Below are 17,542 nucleotides of genomic sequence, written 5' to 3' on the forward strand. Positions count from 1 at the left end.
GCGCCCTGTTGCTTGAATTATCATAACGCGCGAAATGAAGAAGTTTTTGGGATGATATTTTGGGCAAGTTTACTTTTTTGTTTTTAATTTCCGCCCTCGCCTAAAATGCTAAAAATCGCTTGAAACAATTATATGCAACGTTGCTTCCCTACGATGACGGAAAGAGAATTTCTACTGAAGCAAGAAAAAAATATATATTTGCAAATGACAAAACCATTTACTAAATGAAACAACAGGAATTCCATTAGATATGAGTATTAATTTTATACTATAAAAGAATGGACCTGAAGTATCTTCGAGGGTGTTTAACTTTTTGAACTGATAAAAATAAAATAAAAATATCTATTTTATATGATAAGACTTTGACTTACTCTGAGTATTTTCATTTCATTCGCAGGACATTCGTTTCTCGTTGAATCTTCTGGTCACTTGCATGTTAGTATCTTGTCTTTATTAGTATTCAAACAAGGTCATTGTTGGCTTGAATCGGTGATCCCTTTTTTCAACGCTAAAATACGAACGCGGTAGGTCCCCCGCCCTCGGGGAGAATATCCCACTGGAAGGTATCACCTTTTTGCACCTTTTTGCAAAACCATTCAAAAAACTAGTAGTCTATCTTCATTCATAGTATTTGCTTTCATTTAGCATTCAGCTAAGTCGTCCGTCAATCTTCTTCGTTGTCTCCAATTTGATTTTGAAGTATCGACTCAGCAAGTCTTGTCGATTTATTTTGGGTTCAGGGAAATGCGGCATTCAGACGGGTCATTCAGGTAAATCGGCCGGTTCCACCGGAAGTGGCAATGACCGTACTTCAGAGAAATCAAATTTCCTTTGCTAAACACAGTTGATTGATAACCTTGCTCGGCAAGACTTGCCGTGACTTTGTATTTACTAAGACGGCTGAAAGTTGGAAGGCATTTTGCTTATATCGCGATTCATACCAAAAGATGATGCAGCTTTCAAAAGAAGTCAAGAGATCAAATATAGTTTTTCTGCTCTTTTCTATTTTGACAATTCTGTAAGTCCGGAATATCCAACCTTAATATTTCCTGCATTTTCAGCACCGATGCAACACTTTTATCGACACAAATAAGAAATGGTCTTTTACGAACTTTTGGTGTAGGCATATTTGTCGGTCTTTATGGTGTTTTGACCGGCAGTTATCGAATTTGCTCTAAAAAGTCGGACATTTTCCGTGCAAAATATAGCAAAACTGGACATTTGGTAAGTGAATAAAAATTTTTTTCTGAGTTTCGAAGCATTTGTTGAAGAAATAAATAGGCTAACGTTATGAGTTTGATGATTTCAGAAGTTTCCTTTAGTCTATCCTTGGTTTGATCTTTACGCTTCTTGGTCTTTTATGGCTTTCCTTTGCTTATTCATGTCATGTAAATTTGGCTTTGATCCTGCTAGGTATTGATGTCATTTCAGGTTGTGTGCATTCTTGGATATGGAGAGGCTGAGCCAAGTACGTTTTATAGAATTCTTAATGGTGAAATACCGACTCTTGGGGATAACGAGATCATTGCTGGAAGCTGCGTCAATTTTCAAAAAGATTGGACTGCTCACAATGAAATTATAAGGGGCAATATAAGCGTTACATTGGTTGATATGGCCAATTTATTCGAAACTGATGATGCTAATATTGGAGATGAAACCGACTTGAAGACAGTTGATTTAGCCTCAGATGATCTTGATGAAGATCTAAAAAGACAACTTGTAGTGGATGAATTTATGAAGCTTTTTGAGAACCCAAGTACTCTCGGTCGAACTAAAATAAATTATATCTGGGCTTTGCTTTTAGTTTACGTGAAGGTTTACATGGTCTTGTACTCATTTGAACTCATCCTGATCTTCATTCTCCTTGTTTTCTTTGCATTTAATGTCTTCGACGTTGACGGCGACGCATTTATCAGTCGAAAAGAGATCAGGTAAGCAATCTACCGTCCTTGATAATACTTGGCATGTCAAATAAGGGTGACGATGTCCAGATTAGGTCAAAATTTGACGTCGAAAGAGCTTGACGAAATGATCGCAGAATGAGGGGTCAAAAATTACAGATTATGAATTAATAAATCATTCTTGATAATTCATTTATACAGAACTTAATATGCTACCAACGCTATGACACCAAGCAATGAAATTGTCAGAAAATGATCCCAGATAAAGCATTTGATTTTGACGAAGACGGAAAAATATCATTCAAAGAATTCAAACAATTTTTTCTCCAGGAAAGCGAAACTTGACAGAATGTCAAAGATCGACTTTATTGTTCTTAGCCTGACTCATACCATAACCCTGACCCTTTCTTCTGCTCAATGCTTGTTGACATCGTCGCGTTCAATTTGGTTGAACAATAAATATCAAGAAGCTCAATCTTACTCTTCATTGTTTCTTAAAAAACATCTTTGTTGCTGAACTGCTACATTACGCTAAAACATTGTACAAAATTTGACTGAATTTGATTTTCAACCTCATAAGCCACTTGTTAAAAGTGCAAATATTGATCATCGCGAACGAAGAGCCCGGAATAGCTCAAGAATTTCCAAATCATTGGCGATCGTCAATTGTAAAAGAGACAATCATCGCGAGCACAATTTTACAGTAAAATTTTTACTGGCGTCTTTGTTAAATCCCAGGCTCCTTTTTATGCCCTGAGAGGATGCATAGATAATTTTATTTGATTAAATCTCAGACAGAGAGGTCATTTGGGCGCTCTCTAGTGAAGTAAGTGAGTCACCCTCCGACGCGCCCTGGTGAGTTTATCCATTCTTGCGCTCGAAATTCAAAACTCAACGACTCCGAGAGAAGAGGCTGCCTCCACTTCTCAGTGAGAACAAAAGAGCTGCAAAGTCAATGAAAATGATATGATTGGAAGAAAAAGTGAAAAATTATAAAAACCGAGAAAGAGAACTTCGGAATGAACGAAACAGTAAATTTCCCAGGGAATCAGGCTGATTATACGGGCGTATACGCTGTTACGAAGAATCAGGGACTTTTGGCCTGCCATAATGGACTCAATGATTCTGCCTTTCCAGGTAAATACGCTAAACAAACACACTGGAAGCTCAATATTTGATAAAATTAAAGTTTAATTGATAAATACAGTTAGTTAATTAAAAATAGAGTCCTTCGGGTAGTCTTCCAATTCCTAATCAAATTTACGTACAAATTTACTTGGTAGAAGCTGTCCAAGGAAACATCACCTGCGCCGAATATCATTTTCCAACGTTTGTCAAGCCCTTTGTCAAGTTTTTATGGGTTATTTTCTCCTTTCAAATGCTGCTAACCGTCTTCTGGACGCGTTTCTTTTGGTTGTATCCGAAAATCCGGCGGAGTATTTTCAAGTTCACGGATGCAAACAGAGGTGGTTCAAAATCTGCTATCAGTGGTGCTCGAGATTGGATTCAGCGCAATATTTGTTGTTTTATGCCCAGAAAACTTATCGGTCTTCCAACCACAATTTTAAAGGTAAGCAAAAATCGCCCGCAAGCTCTGCAAAATCGACAAAATAAAACAGGTCATAAACAATTTGATAGCAAGCAACAGGCGTCCCGGAAGTAGACGGAAACGCTGAGAACAGCTACGCATTTTATCGCGATTTCTGGGCGCAACCGATCACCGAGCAGGACGTTCGATTTGGCCACAAGATCTTTCGTCTTCCCAATCCCTTCAAGTGGAAATGGCTGTTCAGGCTCGACAGCTCGCTTTCACCCAAAAGTCGCATTATCATCAGCTACACCCTTATTCTGACGTCAATCCTTGGATTACTTGCAGACTTCTTCATTGACATTATGTTTTTGCAGGATTTGTCGACGGAGACCCTCATGGATATTAAATATATTCATATCACACCTGGAGCAGTAAAGGAGCGGTTTCGTTTTAAAAGTTGAGTGCCCACAAGGGCTGAACAAAGAGAGAACGATGAATAAATGATGAAGAAAGCTAATTTTGGACCGTCAAAGTTGAGCGATGATAATGGCCTTCCGCCCATTACTGTTAAAAATGCATTTAATCTGAAGATTTACATCAGTAGATCTCATACGAATGCGGCATTTTAACATGCCATTCATTTTTTAACATCCTCCCAACTTTTCCTCCTTGTCAAAATTCAAAACCGTTTGAAAGGCCATGGCATTATACGAAATCCCAGTGATGTTTGCGACACCTTTGACTGCCTACGTCGTTTACAAGATGGCTTGGTCGCACAACATTCAGTCCAATCTTATTGGCGAAGTGCTCATTATTTCTCTCGGCTATGTTCTCGAAGACGGCCCAGAAATGTTCCTCCAGTACTTCTACGTCGACAAATATTCCGGGACAGATTACTCATATCCAGACAATTTTGCTACTTCTGGGCGAGCGACGGTTCTGATGAGTTCCTTTATTTCCCTGATGATCGCCTTGTTCAACATCGTTAACCTACTCTCACTCTATGGAGAATTCCGACTGTATCTTCGATTCAGAAGCTTTAGAAATACGCTCAATCCTCGAAGCACCACTACACTTCTCATTGTCCCGGAGACTGGATCTACTGGACCCGACACACTTCGTCAGGCAGCTGATCCAGAAAGGGTTGAAAAGCTCATTCCCATCGTTGCTGAACTCCGGCAAATCGCTAAGGAAGAACAAATGAAGGAAAAACTCGCTTATGATTTGTACCTTATCGAACGCGAACTAGAAAAACTGGACAAAAAGTCGAGGCGGCCAACGAGAATGACATTCCGGGAGCGATTACAGATGCAGGAAAAGGAATACGAAAAACAGCTGAAAGAACAGGGTCAAGCAGCGCGGAAAGAAAATAAGCGAGAAATAAGCAAAATCATCAACGAGGAGCACGATCAAATCAAGAGCCTAATCGTCGCTGTATTTGTTCTGATCGGGGTGCTCCCGTTCATTGCGAATTTAATGCGTTTGGCTTCGTCGGCCTATCAAATTTTCAAATCTCGTAAATACATGGACAAGTGCTTGAAATACAACTTGGTTCAAAACGCCACAGATCCATCAAATTGGATCGCCACCGTCACTCAACCGGACATATTCGACTTTGCTTGTTACAAAGTTACAGATTACCCGCTCGTCTTTGGAAACTTCTTCGCTCTTGGTGCGCATTTTATTCTTTTGGTTACTATTGGAATAATTTATATAATCCCGCAGTCTCCTTTGAAGGTAAAACAGAGCTTTAAACAGTTGAAATAAATCATGATCGTAGGAGTTTATATCCGAGGACTCAGACACAGAAAGCGAAGACTCTGGCGATGATCAGAATAGAGAGTACGGGCAGATGCGCCGCAAAGCTATCAAAAGACGAAAGTCCACTAGAACTCCAGCTGGCAGAACTAATCGAGCAAAAAGTGCCTTGGATGGTGACTTGAGGAAGAAATATCAAAAACAAGTTTCTAGGAAGGGATTTGGACGTTTCTTTGAAAGCTTTTTTTCTGTCAATTTAAACGACTAGTTGCATATAAAATCCCAACAGATCAAAATCAGTCATGAGTTCGCCGCAAAGCTCCTTCAAAAATTTCAACAAGCCGTTGCCAGAAGAGCCGCGATCAGACGGCGTCATCATCAGAAACGATATTCTGGAAACGAGGGGTAACTTAGAATCGTCGCCATTGTGAAGTGGTCGGAAATTTCTCAACCTGAAAAATTTTCTGTTTTGTAAATTTTTATAAATGCATGTCGAGAATGTAGATATCATTTTTGCCATAAATCGTAGCTCATTTTAACATCAGCTTACGCGCTTTTCCAATAATATCCGACCTATGAGAAGCTGAACGATCTGTAGCCAGCCAAAGACTCCAATCTAAAGTCAATGCTTATCTAACAATCTTCTGCAAAATCTTTTCTGTACATTCCACACCTCAAATGCCTTCAAATAAATCGATCAATCGACGCGCTCTCTTCCTTGATTTCAATGAAAAAAAGAAGCATTTTTCTCCAAAACAAAAATAAACCTACGCTTTTGGAAAGCATTTTTATTCGCTATTTTGTTTTCTATGAGAAAATTTATTTCAGAATGATTTTAAACATAGTCCGGAAAATGTGTTTTGAAGAAAAATAAATACGAAAAGGTGTAAAAGAATAATAACTACCGCGAGATTCTGAATCAAAGTTTGTTAAGTGCAGACGGTAAAGAAAATGGCAGAGAATGAATCTCAGAATATAATGGTCATTAAATTTTTATATCAACTGAATCAATAGTGACGTTTTACATCCAGTTTTTGACCCTGAAATAGCGTGAGAATGAGGACGATCAAATCAATTCAGGATCTTCAGTTTCAGAAACTCAAACTCAAAATCCACCCGAAAAGTCGATTATAAAATTGCAAAATCGAAATGTTTTCTTTCTTGGGCTTGCGTTTTTACTTCTTTATACTGCATTTCAAACCATGAATGGAATCCTCCAGGTATGACTTTGAGAAAGTAATGGCTGAAACAAATGTCATATACAGATTCCTGTAGTCAAGCAATAAGAATTTCGCCTCCTAGACGGTGCTGGATAGCTACTACGCTCAGCATCCTGATCATGGAGCGGAAGTCAATGGTCTAGTCAGTTTGGGCATTTTCTATGGCGTCTGCGCTCTGTCTGTTTGGGTGAGAAGGGAAAAACCCTTTTACAGTAGTTTCTTATATTTTTTTAGTTTGCGCCTTGGGTGATTACGTTAATGTCTCCAGTAGCGGTAATGTTGATGGGCGCACTCATCAACACAGCTTACATGACGCTGTTCATCAGCGCCCCTAATGAGTACCGGTTGTGAAGTAATGCGTGGGCGAAGTTTAAGAAATACGTACACAACCGGCATGAGCACCGCTGGTTTATGTGTTTTCCGTGCTTATCGGAATCGCGGGCGCGTTTATTTGGGTTGGCCAGGGGACAGTTCTGATAACGAATTCTAATCCAGGAAAGCGACAAAAAACAACACACTTTTAAAGACCAAGAACAAAGTGTTGAAATTCGCTCAAAAGAAACGATCAGTAGAAATACAGGCATCTTCTTTCTCATGTTCGAAAGCTCACTCTTCGTCGGAAACACGTTTATTTATTTCACATTTGACGGAGCGGTAAGATTTTTCTTTATCAATCTAGGAGCAAGGGTGGATTTAGGAGTACATTTCCGACAGCACGCGGGTGGTGGTGTTCAGCTGCCTAACCGCTGTCTCGTTCCTCGGCTTGTTAACCTTGTTCCTGATCCGACCGCTGCCAGAAGCACAAGTTGCGAATTCCAGCAACGCGCTAGAAAGTCAAGACGAAAGTGACACCGCGCAATTGGTCGAAAACGATGCTCAAGTTTAGGTTTTAGAAATTACGCGATTTTTCTTGAAAACGTTATTTTAAAACCAAAGCAGATTCAAGTAGCAAGTGGCGCAAAGCCAGCGAAAGTGCTAAAACAGCGTTTTGGAATGCGATTCGAATTTTAAAAACTGAACAGGTCCTGTTTCAAATTGTCGTCTGGGCGTACAACGGCTTAGAGATAACATTTTGGAGTGGAATTTTGCCCACATGCATTGGCAACACCATGGGAAAGCGGGCTCCAAAACCGTGCGGTCGACTTCTGCGGCGGAATTTTTTCTTTTTTCGCCGGAGAGGAAGAAGTTTTAATAGCGATTAAACGCTTTTGAATTTTTTTTCAACTCTCAAGAAAAAGGTTTAAGCCCGGGAAATTAGCGCTACCGAATAGATACAGTGTTGTTGGATTGTCGGGAATCGTGGTTGGAGTTGGCGAAATGATTGGGGCCTTTTTGACGATGATAACAGGAAAAAGATCAGGTGAAGCAAACCGCTTTTTAACTAAAAAGAAAATTTTCCTCTATTACGGCCTCCATTAAAAATTTTACTTCAAGATCCGCCTCGTGGGCCTTTGATCATTTTCGGCATGATTTGCCAAGGAATCGGCTTCTACTTGTGCCTACTGTATTTGCCGGACGACAGTACGACCTCCCGCATTGGAACGTTTTCGCCGACTTGGGCTGAACCCTCCACCGCGTCAATCTTGGCGACCGCATTTTTCCTCGGATTAGGAAGCGTTTTGTATAAAGTTATTACTCGGCGGTCGTCGCCTCCTGTAGCTGGCCCCAGCGCCCGGCCCGGAACAAATTCAAAATATTTCAAAACGTTGCATAATAGGCGACTCAATGTATCAAAACCAAATCGTCTCCTTGATCGGATTGATTTTCCCAGAGGAGGAGAACGCTTCCGCTTCTTTTGCCCTCTTTCAGGTGATAAGAACTTTCAATTGCTCAGCAGTAAAAACAGTGCAATACAGTTCATTCAATGTCTTGCCGCCGCGATCGCTTTTTTCTACTCTGTCTATGTGGGACTAATGTACCAGCTGCTTATTTTGGTCGTTTTCATGCTCGTTGGAACGAGTTGTTTTCTATACTTGGAAATTAAATACGCGAAAAAATTCCCTGTCGGTGAAGAATCCTGACTTTTTCCTGTTGATTTGAAGCTTTTTATACGATTTCATTCATTTACTGAACATAGGTATAAAACTTGATTACTTGCCCAGAAATGAATAAAATAAACCAGAAACGGTGAATGATTCGAACAGAAGCTTGTGACCTTTGAAAAGTGTGACCAAAATGAATTCGCCGGCACTTAGTGTGTAGACTTTCGTGTGACGAAAATGAAATCATCACTTCCTTCTCCGATTACCGAGGATTCTCAAAGCACGTGGGCTTGGGACGTTCTTACTTTTGTCATTACAGAATCTTCCTATCTTTTTTATAATAATTATCGCTCCTGGCAAATAAAAATCTGCGATTTCGGCAGAGTTGGCGGAAATTGTCGAGCATCAATTTCAGCTCAAGGGTTTCTAGGACCGTCAATTTGAGGCTACTTGCTCAAATAAACCGGCATTTTGAGCACCCTTCAAGTTTCCGCACAAACAACCGGTGCAACTCACTTCTTGCCGGCGCGCACGTGAACTTGAAATCATTTTCTTATTTCTATTCCCGGTAAGTGTGGGATGAGCCCTCTCAAATGGCAATTTCGGTGGTTTTTTAAAATGACATGCTTGTTCAGCTAAGTGGAAATTAACAAACCAAAGCGTTTTGCTTGAAAAGGGCGAACAACCCAACAAGAGCGACAAAGCCATTTTTAAAAATAAGACTATTATTAAATTATATCTTTCTCGAAATAGGCGGGATATTTAAATCCTTCTTTGGCGCCAAAAGAATGATCCTTTCTTAATCTTATCAATCCAAAACGAAGATGAAAGGGAGAAATAATCATTTCAATGGTTTTTTCGTTCCTTTATGATGGGGTTGATAACCAGGAATATCTCGAAAAGCTCACATAAGCTCCCCTAAGGCAATATTGTTGTCACGGGCGTCTCCAGCGATTTCTGTCGGATAATCGGCCACGCGCGCCTGGCGATGAACAGTGGTTCGATCTGGAGGCAGTTGGTGCTGGTGGTGGAGCAAAAACGAAGAAGCCTCAACTCGAGGCGGCGTCGAACGTGATTGATTTCAACCGGCCGACAATGCGGTCGGCAAATTTTTCTTCAGCGGTCAGCCGGCGTGTTTGAAAATTGTTGCGCCTCAGGAGAGGCGACAGAAGCCCCCCACACGCTCAGTTACTGGCCGTTGAGAAGATTACTGTAATTCAATTCAAACAAGGGAAAAGATAAATCTAATTCAGTGACATTCTTTTTTAAAATCGGGTCTCTTACCGCTCAAAAAAAGCGGATTAAGTCAACATCTAAAATTCTGGTTCTAACGCTGTTCGTGATTATTGTCGATGATGGGATGAAATTCCAGATCGATTTTCTCGTGGTGCTATATTTCAAAACATAATCCCATAGAGCGCCACGCAGAAACCGTCTCGAAGCTCCCTATATTTTTAAATTGTTCTGCGGTTTTTTCTCCTTTTGAATCTGTAAATTTACAATTCTCCAATTTTCTCTTTCACTTTCCTTTTTATTCTTTTTAGATTATAGAATTTTCTCTAGCGAAAAAAAGCTTTTTTGCAAAAATAGAAGAAAACTGACCTCACGATTTCATGTATCGACTCAGGGTGGTTTTCTCGGCGACCGACTTGAGAAAAAAATGGTGGTGGCGCTGAAACGCCGAGCCAAGTGGCGAAGATGCTCCTCCAGCAGCACCAGAGTGAGCTGGCGAGGTACGGATTGAGCGATCCGCCACCCGCGCGCCCTACCAGCTCCACCGATTACCATGCCACTCACACTAGCCACACGATGAATCACAGACACCGGCCGCTGCGCACAAGCATACCCTTATCCCACCGTTCGGTGCAAACAGTGCTCATTACTGAAAATTTTCTCCTTTTCAATGATTTTTAACAAATTCATATCGTTCAACTAAAATACCAACAATTCATAAAGTCAAGCTAGTCCAAAATAGTTGGAAAAATATGCTGTAGGGTCCGCTTTTGGGTTAGGGTTAGTGTTTTAAGATCTTTTTCTCTTTTTCTGAATTATGGCAGTTCTAAGGCAAGATCTACTGATCGCGCAATAAATTAAGCCTTACTAATGCCGCCAAGCTTAGCATTGGGTTGTATCTCAGGACGATTAGGGCTAATCACAATGCAAAGTATTTTTTGAGGACACGGTCACATTTTTAATAATTCTAATTATTGAAGATGACGTTACTGGTGTCCTCTGCCGGCAAGAGATTAGGGATGAAAATGCACCGTGCGCGGGGAGAGCAGGGCGGTTCAGCAAATTACCGACCCCGTAGCTTATTATTTCGGTACACTTGAGCCCACTTGACCTTCGCGGGTTACGCTGCCGGCTCCTTCCTACTCCCTGCGAACCGCACAAAATTGATATCGTTTTTTGCTTATCAAGGGGAATACGGACGCACTTCAAATTCATATTCATTTATATCGGATATGAATAGAGTCCGTTTTAAAATAGCAAAATGTGACTTGAGGTCGTTTGGTGTCACTAGGGTTCAAATGACCTCAAGTAACCTTATATTTTTTCAATCGTTTTTCCGGATTTCCTGACTTAGGCTTTTTTACACAGTTCACCAAGCCCTGTAACTGACTGACATTCAGCCGCTGAATTTTAATTTTTTTGTCCTCTGAAAGCTCCAAAAAAAATTTGAATTTGAAGAAGACCGGCAATTTCCTAATTTTCTCTCTTTTGCCGATAAGAGTACGAGTGGCGAGGCTGGGTTTGTTTTTCAAAGATAAAATCTTTATATTGTTTTTCTACTTTTGGCAGCAAAACTCGAACCCGGAAGGTGCTAAGATGCGATAAAAATGGGAAGAGCCCAATTGTGTGCCAGACGCCGCACGAATTGAGCAAAACTGAGAACACAATAGAGCTTTAGCTAAAGCAAAGGTCAAAAATAATTGTTCAGAACGAACTACTTTTCTACTTCCAGGTTTCATCTAAAAAGACAAGTGACTCAAGAACAATATGATTATCTTTCATTAAAAAATTTGACCCGTCTATATTAAAAACTTGTTAGGTGGTATTATCATGAGATTTCTGTGTACTAAGATCTGTAAAAGGAATCGAAAACCATCTCTCTTGTGAATCAGGTACCGTAAATGCGGCATTTTCACGTACGGATGCTACCAGAGTTTTCAAAATTGGCACGTTTTGTTGACACCAAATATTTTGCAGATATTCCGGCTGATAACGAGCCCCATCGCAATTTTTTCACCAATGCGAAATCATCTTATTACTTCATCGAAATGACACCGCTTTTATATTTTTAATGAATTTATATATATATCATATATATAATATATGGGCCATATAATATGGCGCAAGAATAGGATGGTGGAGCTGCCTCTTTCCTTCTCAAACGCGCAGCCCGCCAACTTCAGCGTGAAAGCTCATTAGGCACCTGTTTATGGAGATTAGATTCACTCTACCGGTAAACGGAATCAAACCACCGCTGCGAATTGCGCTGATTCATTACCTTTCTTTTTCTCCTTTATCTTGAAGGTTTCTTATGAATATAGTGGATAGTCCTAATACCAGTATTTATTTTTTAGTTATTAGACTGAGTCTTACGATGGATCCTAGACTTACTCTTAGGTTTATGGGTTTATAATGAGTTAGGGTGGCTTTTGATTGGTTCAAGGAAAGAATCCTTGTTTCTGATTGACTAAAAATCAACCCAAGTGCCTTCGCTAATTAACCCTGTCGCAACGGTTTTCCAAGCTCTTGGCACCTTCGATAAAAACGGGTGAGTTTGGCCTACAAGGTTCAAAATAAAGACGACAGGTTAAAAATGATCAGTCGCCAAAAACTTTTTTCTCAGGTTGAACCGCAGGATAGAGCGGTACAAGATGGCGGGTCTTAGGGCTTGTCGCCGGGGTAAATCAGTTTATCGAAGCTGCGGTGGGCGAATTTTCCCCGTACTAAAATTATTCTTCCGCAAATTTGAAATTTAGCATAATCGAATTAAAATTGGAAATACACTGAATATGAAAATAGACTTTATTTATTAGTTTAAAAAATAGACTTTGAATTTCAAAAGTTTGGGCTAGAGTTAGAGAGTCACATAGTCTCACTTTTTAGCTGAAAGATAGATCGATTGAAGAGTGGAACTGATCCTTGGTTACGAAAAAGAAATAATGACATCTGATTCAGCTTTGGGATTTATATAATATTTTCCGCAACCATCCTTCTGAGGGAAACTCCTCCGACGAGAGCACACCTTTACTGACGAGGAGGAGGAGTGAGAGGAGTCAGCTCGTTTCACTTTTACGCAATGGCTTCGGATCGGCTTTCTGAAATGGAAATTCATCATTATGCAATGAAGCTCGTAAACGAACCGAAGGGGGAGGCAGACATCAGAAAGGAGGACATCTTTCCATCGCCCAAGGGTGGCGTCTCGAACAAGATGGGTTTTTGGCGGAATTTTGAGGAATTTTTCGTCTTCGTTTTGAAGGGTTACTTCTTTAATATTTCAAAAAAGGTTCCAGCTTTCTATTGAAAGCTTTTTTATAAAAGAAAAATTTTAATAACCCATATCAAATTGCGTATTCTTGAAATTTGCGTCGGGTTCATCGTATTCCTGACTCTTGCGGAGAGAGCCTTGCGCTAGAAAAAAATATGCAATTTTGAAAAATTTCAAAAACGCCGCTGTGGCTGAATTTCGCGGTACCTGACACGAAAGAGCGTCATAATCCGGCGTGTGCACATTTAAGAAAACTGTGTTTTTCTCGTGTTGCTGCTGCCGTAAATTGACATGATCCAAATAAGCCTCGTAGCTGGCTGATTTGGCGCGCGCGAATTGCGCCAGCTTCCCCACAACTTGCTGCAAGAAAGCGTTTAGCGTTTGTTACGTAAATTTACGGAAAGGGATTTTCAGAATTCTTATTTTTCCAACCTTGTTGATGCTCTTCGCCGTGGGTAAAAAAACGTTTTCATCCCACTTCTTGTGAAGTGTTTCTATCCTGCGGAGCCGCCTTAATTCCTGCCCTTCCACTAGCTTAAATAAGGGTTTGGAATTTCTCGCCCAATTACGCTGCTATTTGGATTTCTAGCTCGTTCCTTCGCCAGACCCTGTCTTTGAAATATTGCCGCTTATTTCCACCTCTTGTCGACGAAATCGCTCCAAATCTTCATCAACTGCTCCACAGACTTTTGCACTCAAAGCTCGTCTGCTGATAGTCGTTTCTGTTTTCTCTCTATTTGGCACACGTTCCTTCATAGTTTCTTTCTGATTCCAGCGGCACGTTTGGGAAAAGACAAAAAAATGCTCGAGCGATTCTGAAGAACTGCTTCTGTCAGAAGAGCGGTCACAATAACAACGACACTTGTCTAAACAATACACCCATTGTCGCAACTAAATTAGCCACTTATGCAAATCATGCTCGATAGGAAACGATCTAGAACTCCGCCCTTGTTCAAACAAGTTAGGTCACAAATCAAATCTTTTATTGCAATAATCCCAAACAAGGCAAAGTCATTTTTATAGTACACTTTTGTTACAGTAAGGCAGTAATTAATTTTCTTCTAAATTCAACACTAGTTTCACTTAATACCAGTTGCCAGAACTGATTTCTTCCGGCTTCCTCAATCGATAAACCCTCACTAGCCATCTGGAACTGGTGTAGACTTCTTCGAAAAATTCCAGCTCAAAGTCTTTGTTTCCAATTTCTGCTTTTCTGACTCGATCCCATCCACTTGGCTTTCCTTTCTGGACATTTTGCCCTCCATATCTATTCAAATCGGTGTTCATAAAAGACGAATTAAAGCTCTGGACGTACCTGTAATAAGAGAGTTTGTACAAAAGTGAGTTGAGCCACGTTTGCGCGCCCTCGATGTCCACTCGAAACTCATTATTCACGTTCTAGTAAAAATATTACACTTTGCGCAAAGCACAGCGGCAATGATCAATCAACGTACCTTGTAGCGTTTCTGGTTGAATTCGCCCGTCACATGTTCGCTATCAGCCAAACGCAACATCCAGAGGAATTTGTTGATGTCGTCTTTTGAGTAGCCCACTTGGCCGCCGAATTGCACTGAAATATTCCTCTTTTATGGAGAAAACATTCAAACTTGAAATTAATTTTAACGCCAAACCGAAAATCTTTACAGTAGTACAGTGGACTGTACTACTTTTTATCTCTGCGCAAAGAAATCTCAACTTGTCAATGTAAAAAAAACTCACCGTAAACATAATCGGCTCCCAAATGCCTCAGCAGGGTGGCTATTTTGGATTTGGGGGTTAGTTGGAATTGGATTGGATCCAATCCAATAAGGTTTGGATGGAATTTGGATGGCCAGGGTACCGGATTTTGTTGGGGAAAATTGGGCAATTGGGGGAAATTGGGGAATTGGATCCAATAAAAAATATATCGCTAAACTATGCAAAGGAAGGTCATTTTCATGATAAAAATGAACAATTTCGGATAAAAAATCATTGTTTTGGCTATGTTGATCCTCCTTTCGGATAAAAACTGACTGTTTCCCTTCTTTTCAAAGTACTAAAAGCCTTGGAAAAATTGGAAATTCAATTGGATCTAATTGGAATCGGGGATTTTTGGGGAATTGGGTAATAATTGGATTGGGTTGGATTTTGGATGGATAGTTCCGACTCAAAATTTATTGGATGAAAATTGGATGGCCAGACCCCAAAATTTTGTCCAAAATAGCCACCCTGTGCCTCAGCTTGCTCCAGCCCTGCTCTTCTCCACTTGCGAAGGCCTTTCCAATTTCTGCAATAGAAGTCTTGTTCCATGCCGAGTTATCTGCCAAGGTGCCGCGCTCGGCGAGTTGGTTAATTTGATACCCATAATCCCACCAGGCGGCAATTTTAGACTCCTGAAAGAAAATTCACTTTTGAAGACTTCTTTTACTAAAAAATGTCAGGAATGACTATTGGAGAGAAGAGAGGGGCACAGATGAATGTTATCAGTTAGTTACCTCAGGTGTGTTATGCTTGAGCCAAGAGTAAGACTCGCGAAAGTCGTCAAAGATAAGCGCTCGTCCATCACCAGTAGCTGCTGTTACAAAAATCGTGGCATCGCTAATTTGAGTTAGATTTTACGCCCGCCCTCTTGTTGGTGAAAGAAGAGTACCTGTAAATGTTTTGCGTAACCCAAACACCGTGTCTCGCCGCGTAAATAAGATGAGCGGCGCAAAGTGTGCCAGCGGCACCGGCGAAAAATCGCTTCATCGGGAAATTAATCTCTTCGTACTTTTTTTGCATCCTTCGCTTTGATTCCTGTTGAGTATCAGTCTTTTCTGTGTTCTTGAGCGTTTTCAACGATAACTGAATGATGTGGCAGAGGGTGAGGCCAGATGTGATGGAGACAACAGGGACTGAGAATATATTGTAACTACAGTAACAAGAGTTTGTTACCTAAAAGAATTTGGTTGCTAGTTTTCACCGCAGCGAGATAGAGCGCGATCACTGCATAAACTGTAAGGATCAAAGCGGCATTTGCATTTTTCTTCGACAAAATCGAGAGCCCAATTGGTAAAATCATCGCTCCGTAGTGATTGTCGAAAAATAGCGCGGCCCAGGCAGAGGGCTGAGCGTTTTGGGATGAAGCTAAAGCTGGTGGATTCGTTTTTGGAAGAGATGGATTCAGGTAAATTGCGTTTTCTTCACTGAGAGGGCTGATTATTCCGCTGCTTTTCATGTAGAAAAGAAGGATGAGCGAGGAAGTAAATGAAGCCTGAAGTGGGCGGCGGATCTCTTCGTTGTCTCCAGCATGAAGAGAGAGGGAAAAGTATTGAAGGTAGACAAAGGTGAAGAGAGGCAAGAGCCCCTCAGATGTCAGTAAATCGGATTTAGCCAAAGTAAGACACGTAGAGATTCCGTAAAATGAAGAGTAAGCAGTGTACAGCGCACGGTCGTAGCTGCCGCGGAAGAGCTTAATTTTAAACCAGAGTTAATTTTAATTCCGAAAACGGAAATCCACGGATCATGGACTTGAAAACTAAATCCTATCATAACAGCTAGGCAGATCTCTCTGACCGTCTGAAAAGAGGATTTCCGGCGGCTGAAATAGGATAGACTAATGTTTAGACAAGGTCTGGAGATCTAATCTTTTCGAAGAAAATCCGCTAGAGAAAATCAACGAAGATTTCTTTACCTTGCAGAGGACTGAGAAGGCTGCAAAGTTCATCAAGAGGAAGTGTTCGTTCCACAAACTAGACGAGAGAGAATATAGCAAGGATAATATGGCCACACTCTTTAGACATCCTTTTGACATTGACACATTCAGAAAATGAAGAAACCCAAATATTATGGCTGGGAGTAGAGCCTGCGAGCTTAGGCGGCCAGCCACACTGGCGAATGTATATCCTGGTAGGACAGCTACGAAAAAGGCGGCACAAATGGCTGGAACGGTCTCTTCGACGAGGCTTCGTGACACAAAGAAGCTAATCCAGGGAGTGACTCGGTTAGAGTTGCGGAGTTATGATAGAGATGGCAAAGTATGGTAACTTTCTATGCCAACATCCGGGAGGATTAATTTAAACGAAAGGCATCATCACTAACTGTCCTTGATTCGAGCAAAAATAGACAGTTTTGCCAGTGCCACTATGTTATATCATCACACGGTTCAAACTCTACGAAAATAGGCGTGAGATAGGGTACTAAAAATTAAGGGTGGACAACTCTTTCCTGCGCCACAGAAAGGTCCAAAATAAACACATGCTTCTTGGTTCGTCAAAGTTTTGAACAGAACTCCAGATAGAAAGCGAAAGCCTTGAACCAAACGAACAAGAACCAAGTCACCACTTGAATCTCCACCAAACGGATACCAAGCGTTTTCATCAAAATCCAAACTCTCGCCCTTTTCTAACAATTCCAACTTGCGCAAAATCCTGTAGCCTAAATTTCACTCTATTGGTCTTCTTTTAAACTGAAAAGGTACCTTCACTTCCATGCAAAACGGGCTCAAACTTCCTCACTCCAAAAGTCCGAATATAAAAAGCAAACAACGAAATTCCCAAAAGTGTTAATTTCACCAGAGCCCCTGAGCAACCAGAGTCTGCACCCATTTTCTCTCTTACTGTAGTGTGAGTACAGTATTTTTCCTTCAATTCTCTACGATCCGAAGCCTGAAAAAAGAGGAAAAAGTCTCTATT

At 40.8% G+C, this 17,542-nt stretch overlaps 3 protein-coding genes and 2 long non-coding RNA genes across 5 annotated transcripts; 3 read left to right on the forward strand and 2 right to left on the reverse strand.

Moving 5' to 3' along the window:
• Positions 1 to 2,568: 2,568 nt before the first annotated feature.
• Positions 2,569 to 5,914, forward strand: LOC145696486 (uncharacterized). The gene is made up of 4 exons (XM_081773531.1): positions 2,569 to 3,038; positions 3,185 to 3,471; positions 3,540 to 5,169; positions 5,213 to 5,914. Exons 3-4 carry the CDS (start codon positions 4,132 to 4,134, stop codon positions 5,456 to 5,458), a joined length of 1,284 nt encoding a protein of 427 aa, XP_081629657.1. The 5' UTR covers positions 2,569 to 3,038; positions 3,185 to 3,471; positions 3,540 to 4,131; the 3' UTR covers positions 5,459 to 5,914.
• Positions 5,915 to 6,243: 329 nt separating this feature from the next.
• Positions 6,244 to 6,761, forward strand: LOC145698138 (uncharacterized). Its single transcript, XR_014133910.1, has 3 exons — positions 6,244 to 6,410; positions 6,493 to 6,597; positions 6,645 to 6,761. It is a non-coding gene; the product is annotated as an uncharacterized LOC145698138 (long non-coding RNA).
• An 878-nt stretch (positions 6,762 to 7,639) lies between these two features.
• LOC145697252 (uncharacterized) lies at positions 7,640 to 8,534 on the forward strand. The gene is made up of 3 exons (XR_014133864.1): positions 7,640 to 7,770; positions 7,845 to 8,219; positions 8,267 to 8,534. It is a non-coding gene; the product is annotated as an uncharacterized LOC145697252 (long non-coding RNA).
• A 3,929-nt stretch (positions 8,535 to 12,463) lies between these two features.
• LOC145698571 (uncharacterized) lies at positions 12,464 to 13,766 on the reverse strand. The gene is made up of 7 exons (XM_081775778.1): positions 13,503 to 13,766; positions 13,323 to 13,424; positions 13,098 to 13,250; positions 12,965 to 13,033; positions 12,766 to 12,872; positions 12,615 to 12,720; positions 12,464 to 12,537 (listed from the first exon to the last, which is right to left on the reverse strand). Exons 1-7 carry the CDS (start codon positions 13,644 to 13,646, stop codon positions 12,505 to 12,507), a joined length of 714 nt encoding a protein of 237 aa, XP_081631904.1. The 5' UTR covers positions 13,647 to 13,766; the 3' UTR covers positions 12,464 to 12,504.
• Positions 13,767 to 13,851: 85 nt separating this feature from the next.
• On the reverse strand, positions 13,852 to 17,540 carry LOC145696598 (dolichyl-diphosphooligosaccharide--protein glycosyltransferase subunit STT3A-like). Its single transcript, XM_081773665.1, has 11 exons — positions 17,329 to 17,540; positions 17,076 to 17,285; positions 16,543 to 16,847; positions 15,804 to 16,320; positions 15,520 to 15,763; positions 15,365 to 15,467; positions 15,105 to 15,262; positions 14,610 to 14,635; positions 14,345 to 14,460; positions 14,206 to 14,288; positions 13,852 to 14,157 (listed from the first exon to the last, which is right to left on the reverse strand). The coding sequence occupies exons 1-11, from the start codon at positions 17,453 to 17,455 to the stop codon at positions 13,974 to 13,976; spliced, it is 2,073 nt and encodes a 690-aa protein (XP_081629791.1). The 5' UTR covers positions 17,456 to 17,540; the 3' UTR covers positions 13,852 to 13,973.
• Between the last annotated feature and the right edge of the window lie 2 nt (positions 17,541 to 17,542).

Source organism: Oikopleura dioica, chromosome 2 (assembly GCF_907165135.1).
Source record: "Oikopleura dioica chromosome 2, OKI2018_I68_1.0, whole genome shotgun sequence".
Lineage (NCBI taxonomy): Eukaryota > Metazoa > Chordata > Appendicularia > Copelata > Oikopleuridae > Oikopleura > Oikopleura dioica.

What these genes read in the sequence shown, in the direction of transcription:
- LOC145696598 (XM_081773665.1), bottom strand. Translation starts at nt 17,455, where the DNA reads ATGGGTGCAGACTCTGGTTGCTCAGGGGCTCTGGTGAAATTAACACTT. An exon ending in CCTTCTCAGTCCTCTGCAAG is followed by an intron (nt 16,321 to 16,542) that starts GTAAAGAAATCT and finishes TTTAAAATTAAG; the next exon opens with CTCTTCCGCGGCAGCTACGA. An exon ending in TCAAGCATAACACACCTGAG is followed by an intron (nt 15,263 to 15,364) that starts GTAACTAACTGA and finishes ATTTTCTTTCAG; the next exon opens with GAGTCTAAAATTGCCGCCTG.
- LOC145698571 (XM_081775778.1), bottom strand. Translation starts at nt 13,646, where the DNA reads ATGAAGGAACGTGTGCCAAATAGAGAGAAAACAGAAACGACTATCAGC. An exon ending in TTTCAAGAATACGCAATTTG is followed by an intron (nt 12,873 to 12,964) that starts ATATGGGTTATT and finishes ACCCTTCAAAAC; the next exon opens with GAAGACGAAAAATTCCTCAA. An exon ending in GATGTCTGCCTCCCCCTTCG is followed by an intron (nt 12,721 to 12,765) that starts GTTCGTTTACGA and finishes TTTCCATTTCAG; the next exon opens with AAAGCCGATCCGAAGCCATT.
- LOC145696486 (XM_081773531.1), top strand. Translation starts at nt 4,132, where the DNA reads ATGGCATTATACGAAATCCCAGTGATGTTTGCGACACCTTTGACTGCC. An exon ending in TCCCGCAGTCTCCTTTGAAG is followed by an intron (nt 5,170 to 5,212) that starts GTAAAACAGAGC and finishes TCATGATCGTAG; the next exon opens with GAGTTTATATCCGAGGACTC.